Source organism: Galleria mellonella, unplaced genomic scaffold, assembly GCF_026898425.1.
Source record: "Galleria mellonella isolate WM207_F2 unplaced genomic scaffold, CSIRO_AGI_GalMel_v1 utg36, whole genome shotgun sequence".
NCBI classification, from domain to species: Eukaryota; Metazoa; Arthropoda; class Insecta; order Lepidoptera; family Pyralidae; genus Galleria; species Galleria mellonella.
The window spans coordinates 726,003-749,517 of NW_026442086.1; the positions used below are offsets into that span (position 1 = coordinate 726,003).

Below are 23,515 nucleotides of genomic sequence, written 5' to 3' on the forward strand. Positions count from 1 at the left end.
AAGAAACTGGCAAAACAGTGTAATAGTTAAAATAGATTTATAAAAGGTTTTTATTAATAAAATAAGGTGTTTTTATTATTAAAATAAAATAATTTATATAATAATATAATTATATAAATAATAAAAACATTTGTTTTATTAATAAATTAATAAAATAAATGTTAATGCACAAATATGCATAATAATGGTGCATACGGCGTATTTACCTTAAGTACTAGTAGGTAAAGTAAAGCTGTGCCCTAAGACAGTTTTTTTAATGAAATTTAACTCCGCCTAAGTTAACAATATACGCTGGCGGGGTACCAGTGATAGGCCAGAATGAAAAGACAGTTCAGTTAGCCCGTCGATGTATATGTGAGTGACCATGTGGAGGTCGACCTGAGAGAACATATTATTAGCAATGGGACTGGTAGTCCGCATTACTAACAATCCTTTCCTCCGCCTTAAGACAGTTTCTCTCAATGAACCATAGGATTACTACTTAGAAGATACGATTACTATTATATTTTTATTACTTCAACCGTATCTATAAATGACACTAATTTATATTATACTTAATAATACCACAGTACAATTAATAGTATAATACACTTTAAAACTAGTCACTTTTAAATTTCAGGAACGTACTAACTTTTCTGTGAAAATTATGCCGACCTTGCTGTACATGTGCCTCTCGCCAAAAGTAACTATCAATTTCAAACTGAATAATACATAAGTAATCTAAGAATACATATAAGTAGGTAAATAGCTTTCAGTGCTAGTTACAAGGTACAGAATCGTGACACTCTAGTCCTCAAGATTGGCAACATATGAGGGGTTTTATGAGCGACACAGTATACTCTGTTATATCCATGGTACTGTTCATGTCTATAGGTGACGGTTACCAATTACCATCAGGTGGGCCGTCAGCTTGTTTGCCATTTTAATTTGTATAAAAAAAATTATAATCACAATACCCATACAAATGTAAAAGTATCCTGTAAATAAGTGAAATGAAAACAGTACCTGTAGTTTCTTGCAGGATCTTCCCACTATATAACATCCTGTAGCCAACAATAGAATGACAAAAATGACAATTTGAAAGAGATTATAAAAAGTGTAATTAAATAAAAATATTTCCAATTCAATTCTAAATTTTAATTTTTAAGATACATTCAAGGCCAGATGTGCCATCATCTGGCTATTGTAACGGCTATATCAGTATTCTCTAAAATTATATGAATCATTAATTGCAATAAACAAAAACAGAGGCTGCATAGCTGCGTAGTTTTGCCGTTCTATAACTAACAGCCGTTGAGTGGCCCAAATGATCCGCTATAGCCCCCTCGCTGGGCGACACGGCCGACACATTAGCTCCACTGGGCTGCCCGTGTTGCATTTATGAGCCCCCACCTACTCTCATTTCATTCTTTTCTCATTTCCATATTAATATATTACCAAAATATTTAATATACGCCATCGATAAATTATTGACGATAACTGCCATTCATACTTTCTTGTTTATGTTCGTATCCAGTTCGCTAGTTATTAAACTCAATTTTGTCCGCTGTCTGCGAATATAAGACAAATATACCTGACTGAAACTGTACAAAAACCGGCTACTTACATACGTAAATCTTATATATAGGTAAATCTTAAATTTTATCAGTAAATCTTGAGTAATTCTACCAATATAAGTTGATAATTGTCAATTTTATAAAAACAAGATCGTTTTTGTATCTTAAACTAAACCTATTTTTCTGACCAATATGCAAATTTATTGTTCTGTCTATTTTTTTCTTAAATTTGTCACGTTTCTGATATAAGTATAAAAAAATAGATTTACCGTAATTCGGACTTTTATAGTGCTAGACATAATTTTAGACATGTTCAGTGTGTTATATTTGTGCTCGTGCTTTTGAATAAATTATAAGGAAAATATATGGCGATGAAATTATAGGGTTAAAAGACTATTATGTCTATGTAAGATATTCCACAGGAATGGCAATGCATGAGCGGTATCGTATATGACAAAGTATAATGTATGATGTCCAGATGCCGTTTATGTCTATGACTATGAGCATAGTAGCTTGGCAACATATTTAAAAAAGAAAATATTTTATTTAAAATGATATCTTTCTATAACTGGCAAGATATATTTTACACAATATCAACCGTAACTTAACAAAAATAATATTATTAAAATAGATTTTTCAAAAAAAATCTATATTATTTTAACTATAACAATCGATTAACAAATAAAGATTAATTGTTATGTAGTAATCTAAATTTACATAAGTATATTATTTATTAATTTTCAGTTAAATATTTTTAGGTATAGACTAAAAATAAATATACAAAGATATTTCGAGGGTAATTTGAGATAAGATTACGTTTATAATTAACTACATTATAGGCATATATGTTGTTACGAAATTACGGTATTAAACGGGTGTAGCCTCATGCACAATAACTTTGAAATACGAACTTATTTTAAGAGCCTGATGGATTTGGCCCAAACTTGGCCTTAACCTGGTAATCTAACAAATTTATCAGGGATATTCAATAACTCATTTTGTGGCAATCTATATATACCAACGACCCAAATAAATATTTTTCGTGACCCGGATATAAAGTAGCCTATGTCCTTTTCCATTCCAAATATCACGTGTATATAAAATTTCATTACGATAGGTTGAACCGTTTAAGCGCCAAGAGGTAAGAAACAAACTCATTTTCACAATTAAAGTATTAGTAAAGATATGTTTGTATCCATCTAGTAACTAGGTAAATACCAATTTGTACATAGATTTTTTATTCAAATGAACTGTAAGACGGGCAGCAATTGTCCCACTATCATATGGTTTAAGTTCGATCCCTAAGCAATATATGTATTTATATACATACATATAAATGTTTAAGGCAATTTAATCATTATTATAAAAATAAGAAAAAGCAAGGAATAAATATAAAATATGAACTTACGTCGTTATTATAAAACAAAAACTTTTTTTATCTTATCATAAAATAACAATTTTATTTAACCATTAGCTACAAAACAATTTAACAATGTATAAGAAACTGCTTTATAATATTCAAATGTTAGATGCGTAAATGTGTATTTTTTCACACGGTTATGTAGATTTGTGTAAGCGAAGTAATCCTGTTCCGATAGCGGGCCTTTATGGTTAACAGCTTTTTCATACAAACTCATGAATATTTTTCAATAACACTATTATTATATTCGACCTATATCCGTGAACAGTGATATTAATAATAAGCACGCAATAATCCGGGGATCAATTTCACAGCAAAACATGTTTTATTACACTTAGAAAACAATTATCAAGCACGGGTATCTGTCGCCACTATCATACAAGATAGTGGACCTGAAATTAATAATTCTAAAATTATTACTTTTTATGAAAAGTCTTTTTAGGGTTCTGTTATATATCAATAAAATTATAGAGATTTCGTATTAGAACAATAATAAAGAACTCATATATATACTAACAATAATTGCATAATATACGAGTATGTACTGATTTTATGGATGAGTGTGAAACCGTTAGTTTTAATATGCAAAAATTTAAGTTTTCCATACTAACACGGATAATTTTTTTTTTTTGTGTTAATCACCTATTATCAAGAAGTCCTAAAATGTAGATCATAAAATATTCAATGAATTTACTTAAAACTGATTGTTTTATTTTTTAATTTATAAACATTATTATTATGCGAATGAATGCAATAATAAAACATTTACCAGAGGAAGACTTTGTACAAAAGTCCTTTGCTTAGGCCCCTCCGTCTCATTCGTGTTTCTATCGTGAAGCAGTTGTGTTTACATGGCTGTATTTCGGTTTGAAGAGTGGGTTATGACAGTGAATTTACAGGGTACAGAGGAAAAACACCTGAGTCCTCAGAAATGGCAACACATGGGGGGTATCATGGCATCATGGGCGAAACAGTATACTCTGTTTTGTCCAAGGTGCTGCTCGTGTCTATAGACGACGGTTACCACTTTCCATCAGGTGGGCCATCAGCTTGTTTGGCATTCTAAGTTGCATAAAAAAACATAGTGCTAAAGTACTATGTTTTATTATTGCATTAATTTGCATTATAATATTATATAAAAATAAATATGTACATATAAAACTATTATCTTATCACTATAAAACAAAATTCTAAAACTATGGGTTCGGCAGTACATCCGACAAGTTGAGCAAGCTCCTCAAACAATTGAAATGCCAGATTTGACTATAGAACACACACATTTTACAACTAAAGAAGAGCTAGGTTTGGCAGCAGTTACTAACATTCAATACTTATTATTAAATACACTTTAGTTTCTTTTCATAGTAGTTACTAAGGAGTATTCAATTTAATTAGATTACTCGATCTTGAAGTTCTGGATTCGAGCCATGAGCATTTTGGGGTTGATGGCTAACATTCTATTTACATTTTACAGAGTTTATTAGATTTAAATATGTCGTTGTCTATATAGGCAATGATGTATATACGAATGCATACGAGAACTTAATTAGCTCACTGTGTTTTTGCCGTTTCCGACAATTGTTTCAACTTTATTCAGAATGGAATAAAAATGAACATAAATTTAATAAAAAAATATCAATACGTAGTATTAGTATTCGACCCACTCGGATTAAAAGTATCTACTATATACATATATTCCATCACTGGAAATTTATTCAGAAATTTAAAATCACAAACAGAGTAATTATATACTCTGTTAACAACATTTTAAACATCAACTTGAGTCGGTTACCTTTTATAAATAAAAACGGAAAATACTTTTAAAAATTGTATTTAAGCGTTTTCCCACGATTTTCCATTTACTGAAAATCAAAGTGTTTTATAGCTGTATTGAACAGAATTTGAAGACGAAGGTCTTTAACCAGTGCGTGTTGTCAGTGATGACATATGGAATCGAAACATGGTTCTACACGATTGCCCGTATGCAAAAGCTTCAAATTACTCAGCGGGCTATGGAGAGGGGTGTGCTCGGAGTCTTTCTTCGTGATAGAGTCCGAAACGTAGATATCCGCAAAAGAGCCAAAATAACTGACATAGCCAGAAGGGCCGTTAGCTTGTTTGTCATTCTAAGTTGTATAAAAAAAAAGAAGGATAAGCAAGCCGAAGTGGCAATGGGGGATAGGGAAGAAAGATTCTTGAGTGGCGACCGCGTACGGGCAAACGTAGTGTAAGACGACTCCCGACTAGATAGAGCGACGACCTGAATTGCATTGCAGGGAGTCAGTGGCTCAGGACCGTTCTTTATGGCAGTCTATGGGGGAGGCTTACATCTAGCAGTGGACGGGTAATGACTGAAATAATGATGATTATGATAGCCGGATTAAGATTTTGACTTGAGATAATTGGTCACAAGCTTGTATACCTCTACTGGGAGTTCCACTCATGCACCATGCACCCACAATATTATATCATACTTCTTACCACAGAAATAGATAATAGCTTACTATTGATGTATCTATTTAGTATAATAATGATGAGAGGTTAGGATATTCATAACATACATCGTTATTTGTTGAGACTCCTACGTCCAAATTTTGATATGAATGTAACAACTGAACCTTCATTGACACGGGTCATTGTGTGGGTAAAAAATCGTTTTATAATCCCTACTAACATTTTGTCGTATAAAAATAGACAGTGCGCTAGTAGGTATGTATTTGCGAAATAAATAAATCGTTCAAGGATTTTTTTTTCTAAATACTAGCTTGAATCCTTCGACTCAGTGCAATGACGAGCTATGTCTTGAATTATCGATTATCCCAGGCTTACAAGCGGTATCGAAGCCTTAAGTCTTAGGAGAGATTTTGCCTCACTTTGCGTGTTCTACCGCTTATACAACGGATTCTGCTCAGAAGTATTATTCAATATGATGCCTACGGCCACTTTCTACCATTGTACGGCTCACCATCGACAGGGAGTTTACTCTCATACCCTACAGTCGCGGACAACGCGGTTTTAGAGATGTTTTCTCCCACGAAAACTCAGGTTATGGAATGAGCTCCCTGTCGAGGTTTTCCTAAGAGCATGGGGTTCTTCAAAAGGGGGGTAAAGAGGTTTTTTCAGGGTCGGCAACGCGTGCGTAATATTGCAGGAGTTCATAGGTTACGGTAACTACTTACCATCAGATGGGCCGTATGCTTGTTTGCCACATCAGTGATATAAAAAAATCTATATAATCAGCTAATGATGATTTCATCTAACTGATCACCTCAGTCTATATAACTACGACTATTTTAGGTTTTCTATGAGGATTTTATTTAAAAATTTAAAATCCATACAACGCCCTCTCCACAACAAGCTGTATGAGTCGGAGCTTTCCTAATAAGATTCCCTAAGTCATGATTATTATTAATAACATGCATTACTTATTAATTTATACGAATGATTTTAGAGGGCTAATTAAAAAATAAATAAAAGAATGCAAAAAATAGAGAATAAGAAACAACAAACTTTGTAATTTATTAGCACTCTTACTCCGCTCTCTATACCTATATAATTGGATATTTATAGGATAAATTGTATAAAAAATTAAGCTGAATTTTGTACTAATCACCCCAGTTGCAACAAGCTAGACACAGTCTTATAACTTACGGGCCGTTGACACATATTACCCGACGGGCTTATAAAGCGCTCGGCCAGAGCACGGAATCTAAACATCCTTCCGATTTTACGCGCGCCGCCGTCTCTGTGCATCGCTCCTCGGATATCCGTTGAATGGAATAAGGCAGTTCGCAAGTCAGTTCCTACACGTGTGAAGGACACATTGATTGCTAAATAAAAATTTACACTAAAAATTGTGTGATCTTGTGTTTTGTGTAAGTATTAATTCATATTAATCTTATTGTATTTATTAATAAAGTTACTGATAATAAAAAAATACATACATCCGCAAAAAACCAACGACCTTTCTATAGAAAGAAAAAACTTTAAACATTTTAGATTAATATTTTAAAACAATTAAAAGATTTGATCGCATTATGTTTTGATTAATTGTTTGATTACAAACACCTATTAAAATTAAATTAGAATTACCTATCTATGCAACTTTAATTAATATTATTATAGTAATGCTATTAAATTACTTGCGAAAAAAGGCAAAACTTTTTTTTTATTCTTAAAGAGGGTTTATTCTCTTTATTGTCATAGGTGTAACAATATACAGACATTCATTTATTTAATTTCCATCTCTTATACCTAGTCTTACTAAATTAATCAATTTAATCCCTTCTTCTGATACAGGATTGTTTAGTATAATATTTCAATTGCCTAAACTATTACGAATATTAATAAATAATTCACGCCTTTTAATTTTTTTCCTCGTTCCATACACATTCCACATTAATATGGTACACGTCTTTTATCTTATTACACACTACAATTTTGAGTGTTAGATTTGCCCATCAAAAATACAAAGTTTAAAAAATTTGTATTTGGGATTTTTTTTTTTATTTATTTAAATCTTAATGCATAGTGAAACTATGTACATATGGCGAACTTAAAACCGGACGGTGTTCTCTATCAGTCAACCATTTGGCAAACCGAGAAATAAGTAGGTGGTGCATTATTGAATTGAAGGTATATAAAAAATAATACTTTATATAATCATATATTATAAACATATAATTAGAATAACATAAACATACATAAAATATATAAAATAGATAAATATATACATACATAAATAAATACATAAATATTACTACAACAAAAACTACAGTTAACTATATTAGAAGAGCAAATGAAACAATCTATGACTCAAACAAAGTAATCAGCAAGATTAAGTGTAAAAAAATAAAAAAGATTACAAAAAATAATAATAAAAGAAATGAAGTTTGTGTTTAAAACCTAGTTTAGTTAGGGTAGATCTTATGTCGGAAGTCAGTTCTAGTATTTAATAGAACAGTGAAAGAATAGGAAAAGAAGCCTGTACGATGACCAGGCATGTGAAGAAGAAGATTTCTGCAAGAATAAGTCCAGAACGAAGCCTTAATATCAAAACAATATCTTGTCTAATTAAACTGATCGTACCAGGGAATGCGAAGGAGATTAAATATTAAAACATTACGAAATTGAAAGTAGTGAACCATTGTGACGATGTTATTGATAATTGAATAAAAATGAAATAAAAAAATATTTAACACATAATAATATTACTTTTAATTTGGTACAGTTTTGCGCAAAAAATATACGACAAATAGGTATTAAATACTTAAATATTATCTAAAATAAGAAAGTGCTGCAATAAAATTAGTAGTAAAAACTACGCGGTATCTGAAGTGCTTTTATTCCTTGTCTTCATGCGATGTCTAAATCATACCAGGGAACACTATAAAAAACTTCGAATGGAATAGTATTAAAGTTATAGAGATATTATGATTACTTACTGCATAGTAGGTAACTTGCTGCCATAGATCTGTACATGAATATAACTTAAATTATATGTAAAATACTTATATTATTAAATAATCATATTGTTACAATTAGATATTCTTATAAAGATTTATCGATCAATAGAGTTATCTCCTATGTTAATAAAAAAAATTTGTCAGGATGGGAGAGGTGCTCATTATTATATTAAAATCTTATATATTAGTACTTAATAATTGACATTACAATAAAACAGCCTGTCGATGTCCAATAGTGGTACAAATAAAAAATTGATCACTTAATAAAATATTTCTATTTGTTAGTAATTTCGTTAAAAGATTATACCTTAAATATTTTTTTAAATTGGTTAATATTTATTATTTCTGTTAAAAAAAGTTATACCATACTATTAACGTATTCGAATTTAAAATGGCCGGAAACAAGAATTTTTTTTTTTTTTTTTTTCATTTATTGTGACTTTGGCGAAAGCCATCAGCCAAAAAGTAACAATTACAAGGTAATAGAATATAAAATTACAAGACAAATTACAAAAATGAAAAATTAAACAAAAATATTGGTTTGTGTCAGTTTAATTTTTTTTCAATTCAAAACACCCAGTCAATCAGGCGTGTCCACAATATTTTTTTTTTTTCATCTGTAGGGATTTCGTGTGATGTCCAACAGAAGATGATGTGTGGCCCGATTCCACTGCTGCTTGTAGTGCTTTCCACGGCGCTCGCCGCCCCCGCTGCTTTGTTTGACGATACTTCTGTGAGTACACTGAATACCATTTTTTTTTTTTCAATTAGACAATATATCAGAACATTCACTTATGCGACAGTTCGTGTAAACTAACTACACTGACAATATGGATGTAGCGTCAGCGGTTCCTAGTATAGTATAGTATCGCATATAAATAAATACCATAATATCACACCGTATTTTTTTATCTCATCTCATCGACATAAATCTAAAAGTTGTTTCATTTTCGAAAGTTTTGACTACTATTACAGCGATAGATAGATAGATAAATATTTTTTATTGTTTCGCCCATAAAATTGCAATAGTAAACTTATTATAAATACAAAAAATTATAAGAAAATATTACACTGAGAAAACAAACAATACCTTATCACTAAGAGCGATCTCTTCCAGGCAAACATTTTTTTTATCTTTTTTATTTAGAGGCTTTTATCCTATAAGGATATGTCAGCCTCATCATACCCTAAGGCAAACTTTGGATGAAGGACTTTCATACATATCAATATTTTATATCTATTAGTAATCAAATCGACTTCCACGATTAGATAATTTATATTTGTATCCTTGTTACAAACCAGGTATTATGAAATAAGTTCAGATTAAAATAATGAGAATCAGTAAGAGTAGATGTATGTTAAGGTGAAATTTATAAAAAAGGTGCCTAGTGGATACTTTTTATATGTACTATATGAACACTACTATTACTTTTTTAAATTAATACGTAACATTTACTTTTTCCATGCTATTTCGTAGGTATGGATATCAAAAGTCGGAAAATTAATGAAGTGGACCACTTTTAAATAGCGCTTCAAAAATAAAATAAACACCAGATTTTAAGTTAGGCCTTCAAGAAGACAACTGTGTAAACCGCAACCTATTTAATGGAGTAGTTTTTACGTGATGCTAGAAATAGACATACAAATAGACAGACAAAATTTCTAAAAAATATTATTTTGGTGTCTGTTGGTCTTATTAAGACACCTCATACTATTTTTCTTAAATATCCCATATACAGACATAATATAGTTATAATTTTATTATATTAGTAAGATAAAAGGATATAATTACTGTAGTCTGTACATTTTATAGAGATATAGTCATTAGTACGAATATGCCAAATTTTATAACGACTGGTTGAGCTGTTAAAGTGCCAAAAGGTAACAAACTAACTTTCACATTGTAATATTACTAGGTTTTATGAAAAATAAAAAAAAATATTTAGAAAATTGTGTAAATTCTCTCAACCCTAATTCTAAACAGTTGTTGTTTCAATTATATATGACGTTATGTATTTAATTCATTTTCATATATTTCACTCACTTTTCACACAAATAGTGTGAAACTTTTAAGTTTCATTTATATACGTCATAAAATATGCTAGTGCCTTTGCAATGACCAAACAATTATTATTATATTTTTTCATAATTATTACTTCAAATGAAGTTAAACATTAATATCTGTACCTGTTTGTAGTAATAAACTATTTAAAATCATTAGGCCTGGTGCAGTCGACATCTCATTGCAGGAGGAATACCTACTCAATTTATGATGAGAGCCGGCTGAGCATCTCTGAAATAATCTTAATTTTTTTTCCTGTAAAATATTCTCGTAGTCAATCTAAGTGCTATATGGTTATTACTTTTATTACTTTTTATGGTAAAGAAAAACATAATTTACGCTGACCCAAATAGATTATGAGAAAAGGGCAGGAAGACACTTTTATTGTTATTTCATCATAAAATAAAAGTCGACACGTATTTAAGAAAATTTATGAGAAAGGTGTGACATTCACTAGTTTTTACCTACTTCAAAAGGAATAGTCGTTGACATTTAATTATCATTATCATTTTATAGCAAACACGATTCACTACAATCCAACTATACATGTTCGTTAGAATAATCTCGTTTCACTCTTTACTCTACTAATCTATCGACTTCAAAAAGAAGGAGCTTCTCAATCCAGTTGTATTTTTTTATATTTGTTATCTCATTATTCCGTCCGTTCTAAACCGATTAGAAATTTTTTTTTTATCTGAAAGGATATACTTACAGCGATTTTTTCAAATTCCACAGAGATTTCATTAAAATCTGTTCAGTAATTAAGGTTTAGTTTTTAGAATAAAATAACTAGTTTTGTCACAATTAAGGTAGATTTTTTGTGAGACATAATGTTTAACTACATTATAAACGCGAAAGTTTGGAAAGATAATTGGATGTTTTTGCTCAATCACGCTTAAACAGCTAAACAAATTTGAATGAAATTTGATACATGAATAGGTTATATCCTAACTAAACATATAAGATATCTTGTATGTTGATTCGCGGGCAAAACCGCGAAAAATAAATAGTGATAATAAGTCTAAATATGGGTTATTATGAGGAAAATAGTACATAGTGTAAAGTTGAAAACTTATCTATTCCCAAGGAATTCAGAATCGCGATATATTTGATTCGATAATCTCATTTTTAACTTAACTTTAATGCAAGTTCCGACAGGCCGACAGAAGTGAATGTCGTTAAAAACTTTGAGACTATACGAAAACTATTGAAAGTAAACAGATCTGTGACATATACACAGTAACATATACACAACAAAATCCTAAAGTTAAGTGCAGCAACTGTTGGATTCGTCAGTAATATTAGAAAGTAAGGAAACTTTGTTCACTGGGGATACTGCTGCGCCGAGGGAGCGTGTGACTTGTCCCGTGAAATGTAAATAAATTGAAATTTGAATGCTACGTAAATCCTATTGTTGGCACATGTTAAATGTTGATATTACATAAAAAATATATGTTATAGAACATACATCATTTATTATTATGACAATGCCTCTAAATTTCAGAATAAAGTGTATAAAGATGTGAGGTTAGAAAATATGTTAAAAAAGTTCCGGTCCATCAAAAAACAACGGTTGTTGTATTTTTAATTAACAAAAGGACATTGGTTGCAGCTATGCTTGATAAAGGCAAAAATATTTAAAGAATGAACTGCTGAACTCAAGGTTCGATACCTGATGTTTGCATCAGAATGATTCTTATACATATTGTGCTGGTACAGCTACTAATTATTTACAGCAAGCTGAAATGAAATTGTTGGGACACTTTCTCGTACGAAAAAACTTATATCGTGACCTACTCCAAATAACAGTAATAATTTAGTAGACAACATTTGTCTTGAATTTTTACTTTTCTTTTCGCTTTCTCTGGAGATATATTATTTGCGTTACATATTTCCGTACTAGCCCTCGGATAATGCTATGCCATAGGGACAGAGTATTAATAATTTTCTGTGACTATTTTATTACATTTTTTATCATTAGGTAACAGTACCCCAAAAGAGAGCAGCCCTGGTACTAGACCGGCTGTTGATAGCGCTCCAGAAGGCGTTGCATGAAGATGGTGACCAGCGACGCTACGACCAACCAGGACGTGACTGGCCAAGAACAGCACCGCTCCGCATCGACACCGACAATGTCAGCGACATGGTAAATATGATATAATAAATTGTCCTTACCATAACTATTCTTTTATTTAAAAATAAGCCGAGTAAAGTATTATATCTATATATATAAAGTTAAAATATAAACTATCGAAATTAAATATCATTGAAATCCATACAGTAGTTTGCGTGAAAGAGTAACAAACTTTGCGTTTATAATAGTATTAGTATTTAAAAAACATAAAATGCAAACCAGCTTATTTGTGCCATTGAAATGCTTTTTTCCGTTTCGGGCTAGGAGCGTGTAAAATTTAGCAATATTGGATAACCGATATTTAATATATCGGTTATTGGGCCAATACATAGATTGTAGTAAATATAATAATATCGAAATGTAGAACTCAATCGTATTAAATATTATTAAATAAAGACTTCCGACCGGTATGAGCGATATTGAAATGGGTCAAAACTATTTTTACGTCGTTAACATCTAGAGGAACCCAATATATAGATACTACAGCAGTATCAACACTAACCATGCATAGTGTTATGTTTATAAGATGTTTCATATTATATTTCTTTTTTAATTAACAGTTATTTCGTGTAATACGTGTTTACATGTGTGCGGTAAAAATTAAACAAGAACTCATGGCATTGATCAGAAATTAATTTTACAATATACTGCAGGATTCGTTTTTGAAAATCTACACGTGTAACAGAATTTTTAATTAAACAATACTTTCAGTATCCGAAGCATCAGATCACTTTAACAACAAGATTCTTTACTACTAATGCCTTCCTATTACTATATATATTGTGGTTTTATACCAGCTTTGATTTTAAAATACAAAATTTTTATTTGAATGAAATCCTAGAAGCTATTTCGTTTTTAAGTCAAATAAGTACCTATTTAGATGATAAATGTATGACGCGGTAATTTAATATTCGATCACCAAATTTTTAAATCAAACCAAAGACATGGAAAATTAGCAGTGGTCTACTTAGAAGTGCGTGGTCGCGTTCCAGAGTAATATATTGGAGGGGAGCCAGGCGCCGGGCTATGTGTGGCCCGTGGGGGCCGCACCACGAGACGCGACACTGCACCCCGACAAAGAAGATGATATGGTGATTATACATTCAGCTTAATACCTTTATTTAAACGTACATATATACTCGTAATGATAACAAATCTCTATCGCGTACCATAATAAGAACATTAAAAAAATTTACTTTAAAAAAGCTTTACTTCTTTACATAATAAAATCGCAAAAAATCTAGAATTAAAGGTCGTTAGAAATTAAAATGGGCATGTAGTGTATACGATAATGTACCGAAAATGTTGGTTATAAAATTTTTCTCTGTTTGTCTTTTAATAGCTTTGTCTGTTTATGACACGTGAAGACGGCTAGTGTACTAATATTAAAATTTAATAGTACAAGTATATTAAATTAAATATGGGCAACATAATATACGAGCAGGCTACAGAAAAAGGGATTGAATTTATATTTTTTCAAAGTCATGTGTTGTCAAATATAATCAATACAATAGAGTAAAAATAATGGAATGTAAAAACGCTATGCAAATGAAACATAACATACTTATAAATTGTACAAACGAACGAAATGCGGGTACAACTAATATTTTATAGTGTAAAAAATTAATCTATTGGAATATATTTCAATAGATGTGTTATAAAGGGCCACACAATACAAAATTTAATAATTTCGCTTTTTATATTGCAAGCGTGTCTTTTAAGATGAAACAAATACTGTTGAGATAGAATATAGCTTTAATGGACTGTAGTAAATAATCTTGTTGTGATATTTTTTATATAAAATTTTGACGTACACAAAATTTAATTAAGATTTTCTTTTAAATTAATTATAAGTAAACATTGTACGTAATTGAGGTTACAAGAAGACTTGTCTTATCTTAAAAGATTTTTTACGCCTAATTTTAATGAATTCCTAGTACGAGTCAAGATTTTTAAAATTATGACTACGGATACGATGATTTATTTCTTGATTATATTTTCTACTATCAATTTCAATTTAATGTTTGAACATAGAACTACACGCTAAAAAAATTATTAACCACCACTTACTTCAATCCCATCAAAATTGTGTATATAAATACACAATTTGTATGGGAAATGTATTGGTGGAATAAAAAAAGGATTATTGAAACAAGTTCTAAATTAGCAAAGTAATCACGTAACACATCATTCTAAAGTAATTGAGAATCTCCATCTTTTTGATATCGCTTCAAAATAAGTTTGTATAAACATTTGAGATTTTTATGAATAATTATCTCTTGTCTCTTTCCATTTGGCTATACACTTTTAGTAGTACAGTTTTTCATTCCTGATCTAAGATGCAAAAGCAAACCTAAGAGTAAATTAGACGGATATAGTGTACATAGAAGAGATCAAGGTCTGTAACGACGAGGTCAGAGCAAAGTCGCGAAAGACAAAGTAAGATAATGATTCTAACACCATTGTTTTTATATTAAATAAATATACAGTACATTAATATGTTACATATAAAACAAACAATAAACCTTAGGGCTTTACCGTGTACCTCTATCATCGACATTTCCATAAGTATAAATACAAGACATTAACAAAGCATAACAATCAAAAGTTATTTGAAAAAATTACGTTTACTTATATTATATTAAGATTTAATTGTAATACTTAATCCCATTCAAATAATGTATATCGAAATTTGAGCATGGTGTTAGTTTCGTTCAACATAAGGGCAACTGTCGAGAAATCTCCCTAACTACCGTATTAGAAATTATAGCCATGAGCATATATTTACATCCCATGGCTTCGGATATACGATACCCATTATTTCCAATTTCCATGGAAATTTCGGGAAGCATTAGCTATTGCACAATCACGCTATAGTTATAATATACTCGTACCTCTAGGTACAAATTCATGCTGTTCCTTAATTAGCTCGTCATTTTCTCATTTACGTATACGGTGAAATCGAAATCGTTAGCATTACGTAATAATCTACCCATATCGACGATCCCAGGTTATCAGGCGGTATCGAGCCCCTTAATTTAAGGCGAGGCTTTGCTTCTCTTTGCATCTTTTACTGCCTGTATAATAGATTGTGTTTCGAAGAACTCTTCAATATGATGCCTACAGCCACCTTTAACCATCGCACCACTGGCCATTGGCAGAGATTCCATCCTCTCACCTTAGAAACAGAATGGTCACGTACAGTGCGGTTTCAAAAAAGCTACTTCCCGCGAACACTCAGGTTGTGGAATGATTTTTTTTTTATGCAACTTATAATGACAAACAAGCTAACAGCCCCCCTGATGGAAAGCGCTAACCGTCGCCTATAGACATGAGTAGTACCATGGACATACAAACATTACCGCAGAGACATTCCCTAAAGACTACAGCATGGGGTTCTTAAAAAATGGCGTATTAAGGTTTCGCGCGCGCGTGATATCCCTGGTATTACAGACAGCGGGTCGTATGTTTATTTATCACGTAGTAATATAACAAATATAAATATAGTAATATAAAAAATATTATAATATATTAAACAGAAATTTGGTGAATCAAAAATTAAAAAAAGATAAAAAAATATCGAATCTCCTATACTAACTGTTTACAACTATTTAGCTGGACGCGTCGTGTTAGTATCTTCTTCTTAAGGTGCTGTCTCCTACCGGAGTTTGGTGATCATCACGGCGATCTTAACTTTGTCCACCGCCATCCTGAAAAGGAATCTGGTGCTTATTCTGAACTTTTTAACCAGAAGGTTCGGCATCTTCCCTGCCTTAGTCCCTGCGTTAGAATGGGAAGCTCAAATTTATTTTGTTAAATTTCGTTTCTTTAATGAAAATGTCCAACATCACTGATAGGACACTCCTTTCAAAGGATGCTTACATTTTAGATTTCAGCGTATAAAATAACATTAATGATAATAACAACTTCCATAAAAGACAAATAACCATTGGGCACGTCTCCATCGAGGAATGAAATAACAATTTCGTCATTAATAGAATTAGTACATATGTCGTATTTTTTGTATAACGAAATAAATTTATACAAAGAGACAGATTTTACGAATCCGATTCACTCATTATGTCGAAACCTAGTTTACAAAACAACAAAGTAGTACTTGTTTTAATGAAATTTAAGGAAATATTATTTTTTTAAACTTTATAGAAATAAGCAAATGTTTTATAAAATGATAATTTAGTTACAGTGAGATTGAGTAAAGAAGGTTATGAAGATAAATAGCAGAGGAGATAATAATAATGTCTCAGATCCTAATGTGCAGCCCTATGAATTTTTTTTAAACTTGAATATATTTGCAATCCTGGTAACAAGTTGCCATAGGATATAACAATCAAACCTAAGCACACAAAGCCGTAGACAAAAGGTAATTGAATATAAATGTTGATACCAAGTGGGCACACTTTTTACAGACTTCAAAAAGAGAGAAATTTCTCAGCTAATTTTAACACGAACACAAACAGTTACTTTGTACATTTTGTCATGATTTTTTTTGTGAAATCAAATTTTAAATTATAAACTGGCTGTAAATATTTTTCTCATTGTAGACATTGGGTGCCATTTCTCTAAACATATATTTTACCTAATATTTTAATTTGATAATTATTCAAAATGAATATTCTATGAGCCATCTTAAATTTAAATTATAATAATTTTGATTTAAATTTATTAAAAAATTTGTTCATATGGATTCATACAATAAAGATTTCGCTGTGATATGTTGTAATTAAAATTTTAATTTTAAACTTAGCTTTAGAGAAATTATGCCTCAAAATCGAACCCAATATAGCAAAAGTTGGACTATGCTGTTCTACCATATACTCGTATACTCTACGGACGGTGTAGCGGAAGCTATCGGTGTACAGGTATTATATAAAGCGTAGTAGCTACGCATGACGCTACGTCTTCCACTTGCTACTTAGATAATTTCTACTTTTACTGTTATTATACATAAATATGGAAGGGTGTAATTTTATTTTATATTAGTTACTCAATTACACCTAAATGGCTGAATAGATTTAAATAAAATTCGGTACATAGACAGGCCAAATTCTGAATTAACACATAACATATTGTCATAAATGATTTTATTTGCTCTTCTAATACAAATAATTATTTTTATAGTAATATTGTATGTATGTATTTATTTATTTTACATATTATACGTATGTTTATTTTGGTCTAATTATATGTTTATAATATATGAATATATTAAGTGTTACTTTATGATTCTTTAATTCATTAAGGCACTGCCTACTTATTTCTCAGTTTATCAGTTTAGTTTTTTGGTTAACTGGTAAAGAACACCGTCCGGTGTTATGTTGTGTACATAGTTTTACTGTCCATTAAAATAAATAAAATGAAAACTAATATTCCCTGAGCCACAAGTATGAATATAAATTTGAAGTTGGTTGAAAAAAAATCTTTTCTCTTTAACTTTGTTTTTATTTTGTTAGGAATTAGTATAATTTTATTGTCATTATTATAATTACTATGTGTGTGTATATGTGATAATTAATATAAATGTACAATATTACATGCTACAACTATCATAAACGTAAAGTTTATGAGTTGAATGGTCGTTTGTTATTTTTTCATGCATAAACGGCATTTTTGAATGAAATTTTGGTACATGGGTAGGTTATATAGGTTATCTTAACAAATATAAAAATAATAAGTACAACAGAATCACGCCAATCGTCCAATCCTCAAGCTAGTCTACCCTGTAAACATCTCAGGCTCAACCCAGAACATGAAAATCAAAACCAGTTCAAAAAAGTTTGTTTCCTGAATTGGCCCGACTGAGAGTCGAATTTGGAACCTCATATACGCAATGTAACGTGCGCACCATTGCGCCACAGAGGTAGTAAAATCGTTGAGGCTTTCATACAAACGGAGCCATTGATTACAGCTAGTTATACATAATTTATTTTATATTTAATAATTTAATGTACTCAGTAATTAGGTAATGTAAATGTATATTACCTAATTACTGAGTTACATGTGTTTGTAAAATTACATTAATATCATAATGCTTTGTTCCCAGACGGGGTTGCAGCGACGCGGTCAGGCCGGCCCAAGCCGGGGCCGCGTACTACGGTGTTATTTCAACGCGGTTACCTGTTTCTGAACGCTAAACCACATCCTGTTATTATGTATCGTTTTATTATTATTTTAATAAAACAATAGACGACGGCGATGTATATAATTTTATTGAACAACAGGTATTAATTTAATACAGTTATACACAATATTATCCATTAAAATTACATTTTACAGTATGTGTTTTTTTTTAAATACGTAATTAATAAATAACTAATTTTATTTTCTTAAATATAAACACATTGCTAATAGATAAGCTGATAGAAAAATTAGCATTCGCTTTATACAGACATATAAAGAGTATATCAATTTTTACATATGATACATGTATAAAACTTGAGTTTTGTCTGTATAAATATCATGATAACAATATATCCACCAAAATAACGTGTAATATTTTACAACATATTTTGCGACATACCTATATTTTTATACTGGCGTGCCTCTCGTGTCAGATATTGATAATAATACTTATTTGTTCAGATTAAAAGTAGTATCGCAGTGTATATCTTGTCACAATTAGTACCTTCATCATCTCAATCATTAACTGTCCACTTCTGAACATAGACCTACCCCATACATTATCATTTTTCTTCCTCCAATAAAGTTTAAAGTCATCACTCTATCTAGTGAGGGATCGTCCTACTTTGTATTTGCCCGTACGAGGTCGCCACTCAAAAACGTTTCTTATCCATCGGTTGTCATTTCTTCAAGCTATGTGATCCACCTGTTGTCACTTCAGCTTGCTTACCCTTCAGGTTATGTCGGTGACTTTGGTTCTTTTGTGGATATCCTTATTTCGGATTCTGTCACGCAAAGAAACTCCGAGCAAAACCCTCTCAATGACTTGTTGACTAATTTGAAGCAAAAGCATACGAGCTCGTATGCAAAAGCATACGAGCAATCGTGCAGGACCATGTTTCGGTTCCATAAGTCATCACCGGCAACACGCACTGGTTAAAGACCTTCGTCTTCAAACTTTGAGGTATTTTGGATGAGAAGATTTGCTGTAGTTTTCTGAAAAACAATTATAATATTATTAGTATATAATAACAAATACTGCAGTAACACCCTATCTATAAAAATAACTAAAAACTGATTTAATGAAATTGTTGCATACATATACATAGGTAAAATAATTAGGAGCTATGAAAGAAAATAAACATTTTATAGTTTTAATCGTGTGAGCTATCTATTACTAGAGTTGGAATTCTGCACTGTCATATACTATTTTATCAATTTTTTTTTTTATAGTTTTTTATATATTTTATATTTAATCAAATCTCATAAGTAAACCTTGTATATAAAATTCTATTGAAGCTAATTGTTCATATTTTATTATATGTATATAATACCCAAATGTTGATCAATATTAAATCGTTATAAACGTAGATGAATATAAAATTGTTTACTTAAATAAGAGTTTACTCGAAAACGAAATGTTGTAAATGATTTTTTTTTTTATTTGTGTCGACATCTATTAAAACAACATAAAACTAGAATATTTATAAGAGTTATTCGCATAGAAACCAGGCTTAACTATGTAATCATTTTCAGTATTCTATTGCGGAATTTCAACAAAATACGGGTATGCTGAAAATTTTCCATATGCTTCATACTTAGAGAAAAGTAAAAAATATACTAGATGGCGCTATATCTTCATAAATACATTTTATATATTCATATTTAATATTGGTCATTTTATTCTTATTTTAAAAGACTTACCTACGTTTTAGGTATGTATATTATATCTTCCGATTACTCGATTGAGATTCGAACCCACATCTCTCTGCTATCCGAATTGTGTGTACCCAGTTAGATTACGGAAAGAATACTGTATGGATAACAGGAAGATTTGGGGGGGGGGGGGGGGGGGGTGGAAGGATTATTAGTAATGTAGACTACCAATCCCAATGCTAGCGATATACCCTGTCAGGTTGACCCCTAGAAACCATCGTGATGAATTAGTAATAACCAAGTATGTTCATCACGATGGACTAACTGACTTGCCTTTTCATTCTCATTTATCATCATCCTTCCCTGGTGCTCCGCCAACGTATACCGATAGCACCGACGAGGCTACTATTACATTATCATCTATTAAAAATAAATAGAAAAATGTGTGTTCGAATCTTACTGAATCAAGTTGTCTCGGAAGGTATTTTTCAATATATGTATTAATAATAAAAAAAATCCCAAATTACGCATTAAAATATTTTCAAACCACATTATGAAGTAAACAGATAAGTATTTATTTCGTTATTACATGTTCCATCTATTTGTTAATTTGTAAAAACAATAAACATTCTATCGCATTTATCTATGCCACAAAATATTGAATGAAATTTATTAAAAAAATACAGTTTTAAAATAAAAATGAAAAAACTATTTTTAGTTGTCATAATTATTATTCAAGAAATTTCTCACAATAAAATGTAATAAAACGATACCTGTTAACATTCGAATAATTTTATACTAAAACTATAGTGTTACATCAAAGTAAAATAGGTAATTAAAAAACTTTAAATGTAGAAGATACCTTGATATAAAATCAAAGCTTTGTTTAAACAAAGAAGTGACATTCGAATAGCTCGTAAGCCTTTTGTTAAATGAACGGATAGTTGTTTTCTGCACGATCACACTTTTGTTCAAGAAAACAAAAGTGTGGTCGTACGTATACGTATTAACTTAGCGCTTTAGCACCGGTGGCGCGCGCTTGTTGCTACGGCTGAATGTTGTGTGGGTATCTTGATTGACATAACGATTTAAGAAATCTATAGTACGTTCGACATTAAATTGTATAAATATTTCATGTAATTGAAAAGATAAACATATTTTTTAATTAAAACAGTACAAATTTTTAAGCGACGCCAAAAGAAAATATATTTGCAATTAGTTAATTTTATTTATTCTTTACAATTTGTCGTTGATTCCTACTTTAATAATTTTGTCATAGATACAGTAACAAAAAAACAAGGTGTCAAATTCAAAATAAATGTGTTACCACTTGTTACTCTTTAATATTTAAAAAAATTAAAGTAATAATAATTAGGAATAAAACGAAAAATAACTCTTTTTCGTTTTATACTTAAGCCAAAACAAAGAACAGAAAAGTACTGACTACGTTTCGAGTTAGTATTAATTATGTAAGTACCTATGATTAACTAACTCTCTTACATAGTAAAGGAAAACCTGGTAATACAATTTCGTTGCTAATTACAGACCAATTGCCGACACTATGGCGGTGAATGTCAAAGGTATTCAAGTAGTTCGGGTGTACAGAGGATACAAATGTATCCACTTACATACCTAATGCAAATTTCCGTTCAAACAATAAATTGTCTATTACAAAAAGGTTACTGTACTAGCTACTCGTTACTAATAAGATTATTGATAACTGACAGTAACTAGTTACTTCACTCGCGAAGAATTAAAATGGAAAAATATAAATCCAAAATAACCCCAAAAATTATTAAAATAAATTTTCAATGGTTTCCGTCTTATCTTGTTGCCTGTTACATTCTTTTTTCTTTTACTTATCTACTCATTGGCAATCTGTTCCTTATAGAACAATAATTCAATATGCTGTTTGGATATTAGGTTTGAATTTTCTTATTATATGATGAGGCCAATCCGTTAATCAGCTCTCAATCTCTGTCTTTAAATCTTTCTACGAATCCTTGGATGCTGTGTCTTTTTAATCGTGAGAAATTAATGTTTCCCAATCCTTGTAATTGAGCACCCAAATCATTCCAATGTATATTTAATCTGAATTGATAATATAGACTTACTATAACGTACTTTAATCTAAGATCTGTTATACTAGACTATCTGTACTTAGAAGATATTTAAGAAAAATGTGCTCAGTATAAGGGATATTTATAAGTGTTATTTATAAGGGATATTGAAAATATAATAAGTTCATTAAGCTCCTGTATTTATATTGTCTATATAACAAATATAAAATGAATAAAAATGAACTCAAGCTTTAAAAATAATATTTATAAGAGCAAAAAGGACCAAAGCAATTATTTTTCGATTTTTTGTCTGTCTATATGTTTATCCGACGGCATCACGACAAACATATTGCAACAAATTTGATTCAATCTCCACATTTGTATAAGATCCAACTTAAATTTTGAAAATTTATAATTTTATTATGATACGCGATCTAGAAGTGGTCGCTTATTCACAAAATCCACGCATACGAAGTTGCGAGCAGAAGCTAGTTTATAATTTTAGTGAGATATTGCTCCTTGTTTGTTTGTTTATTTACGCTGATCTATCTATATACAAATGCACTGTGTGTGTTTCCTAACACAGATACGCTTATCCGTATCAATTTTCCATTTCCTAGGATGACAACACGCATTCATCTATTGTGGACAACCAAAATATGCACCACCGAACGCGTCCACAAGACCCTTTGATCTCCAAGGTTGCGCCACCGATAAAGTAGCTTTTCGTACACGTGGAGGCTCTTTCTACGCCCCCTCCATTATTTAATTATAGAGACATAAAAGCTATGGCAGCCGTTTAAGTAAATATGATATATAAATAAGTTGAATAGACCATAAATGAAAATTGCTCCTCACACAGACTATATTATAAAAGTGATAACTTATTCAAGAATTCAGGATTCATGTGAATGTAAAAACATTATAGCGGCTGGAATCACTCAGACGGCGATTTATTTTGTCTCATATTCGATACCTAAATATAACTTGTTCCATTAATTCGAATTCATCTGAACTTTCAGTA

The 23,515-nt window shown here is 30.7% G+C and overlaps 1 protein-coding gene across 1 annotated transcript; it reads left to right on the forward strand.

Moving 5' to 3' along the window:
- Positions 1-6,676: 6,676 nt before the first annotated feature.
- Positions 6,677-18,933, forward strand: LOC113520779 (uncharacterized). The gene is made up of 5 exons (XM_026906187.3): positions 6,677-6,851; positions 9,065-9,174; positions 12,485-12,649; positions 13,630-13,728; positions 18,699-18,933. The coding sequence occupies exons 2-5, from the start codon at positions 9,091-9,093 to the stop codon at positions 18,780-18,782; spliced, it is 432 nt and encodes a 143-aa protein (XP_026761988.2). The 5' UTR covers positions 6,677-6,851; positions 9,065-9,090; the 3' UTR covers positions 18,783-18,933.
- Positions 18,934-23,515: the final 4,582 nt, after the last annotated feature.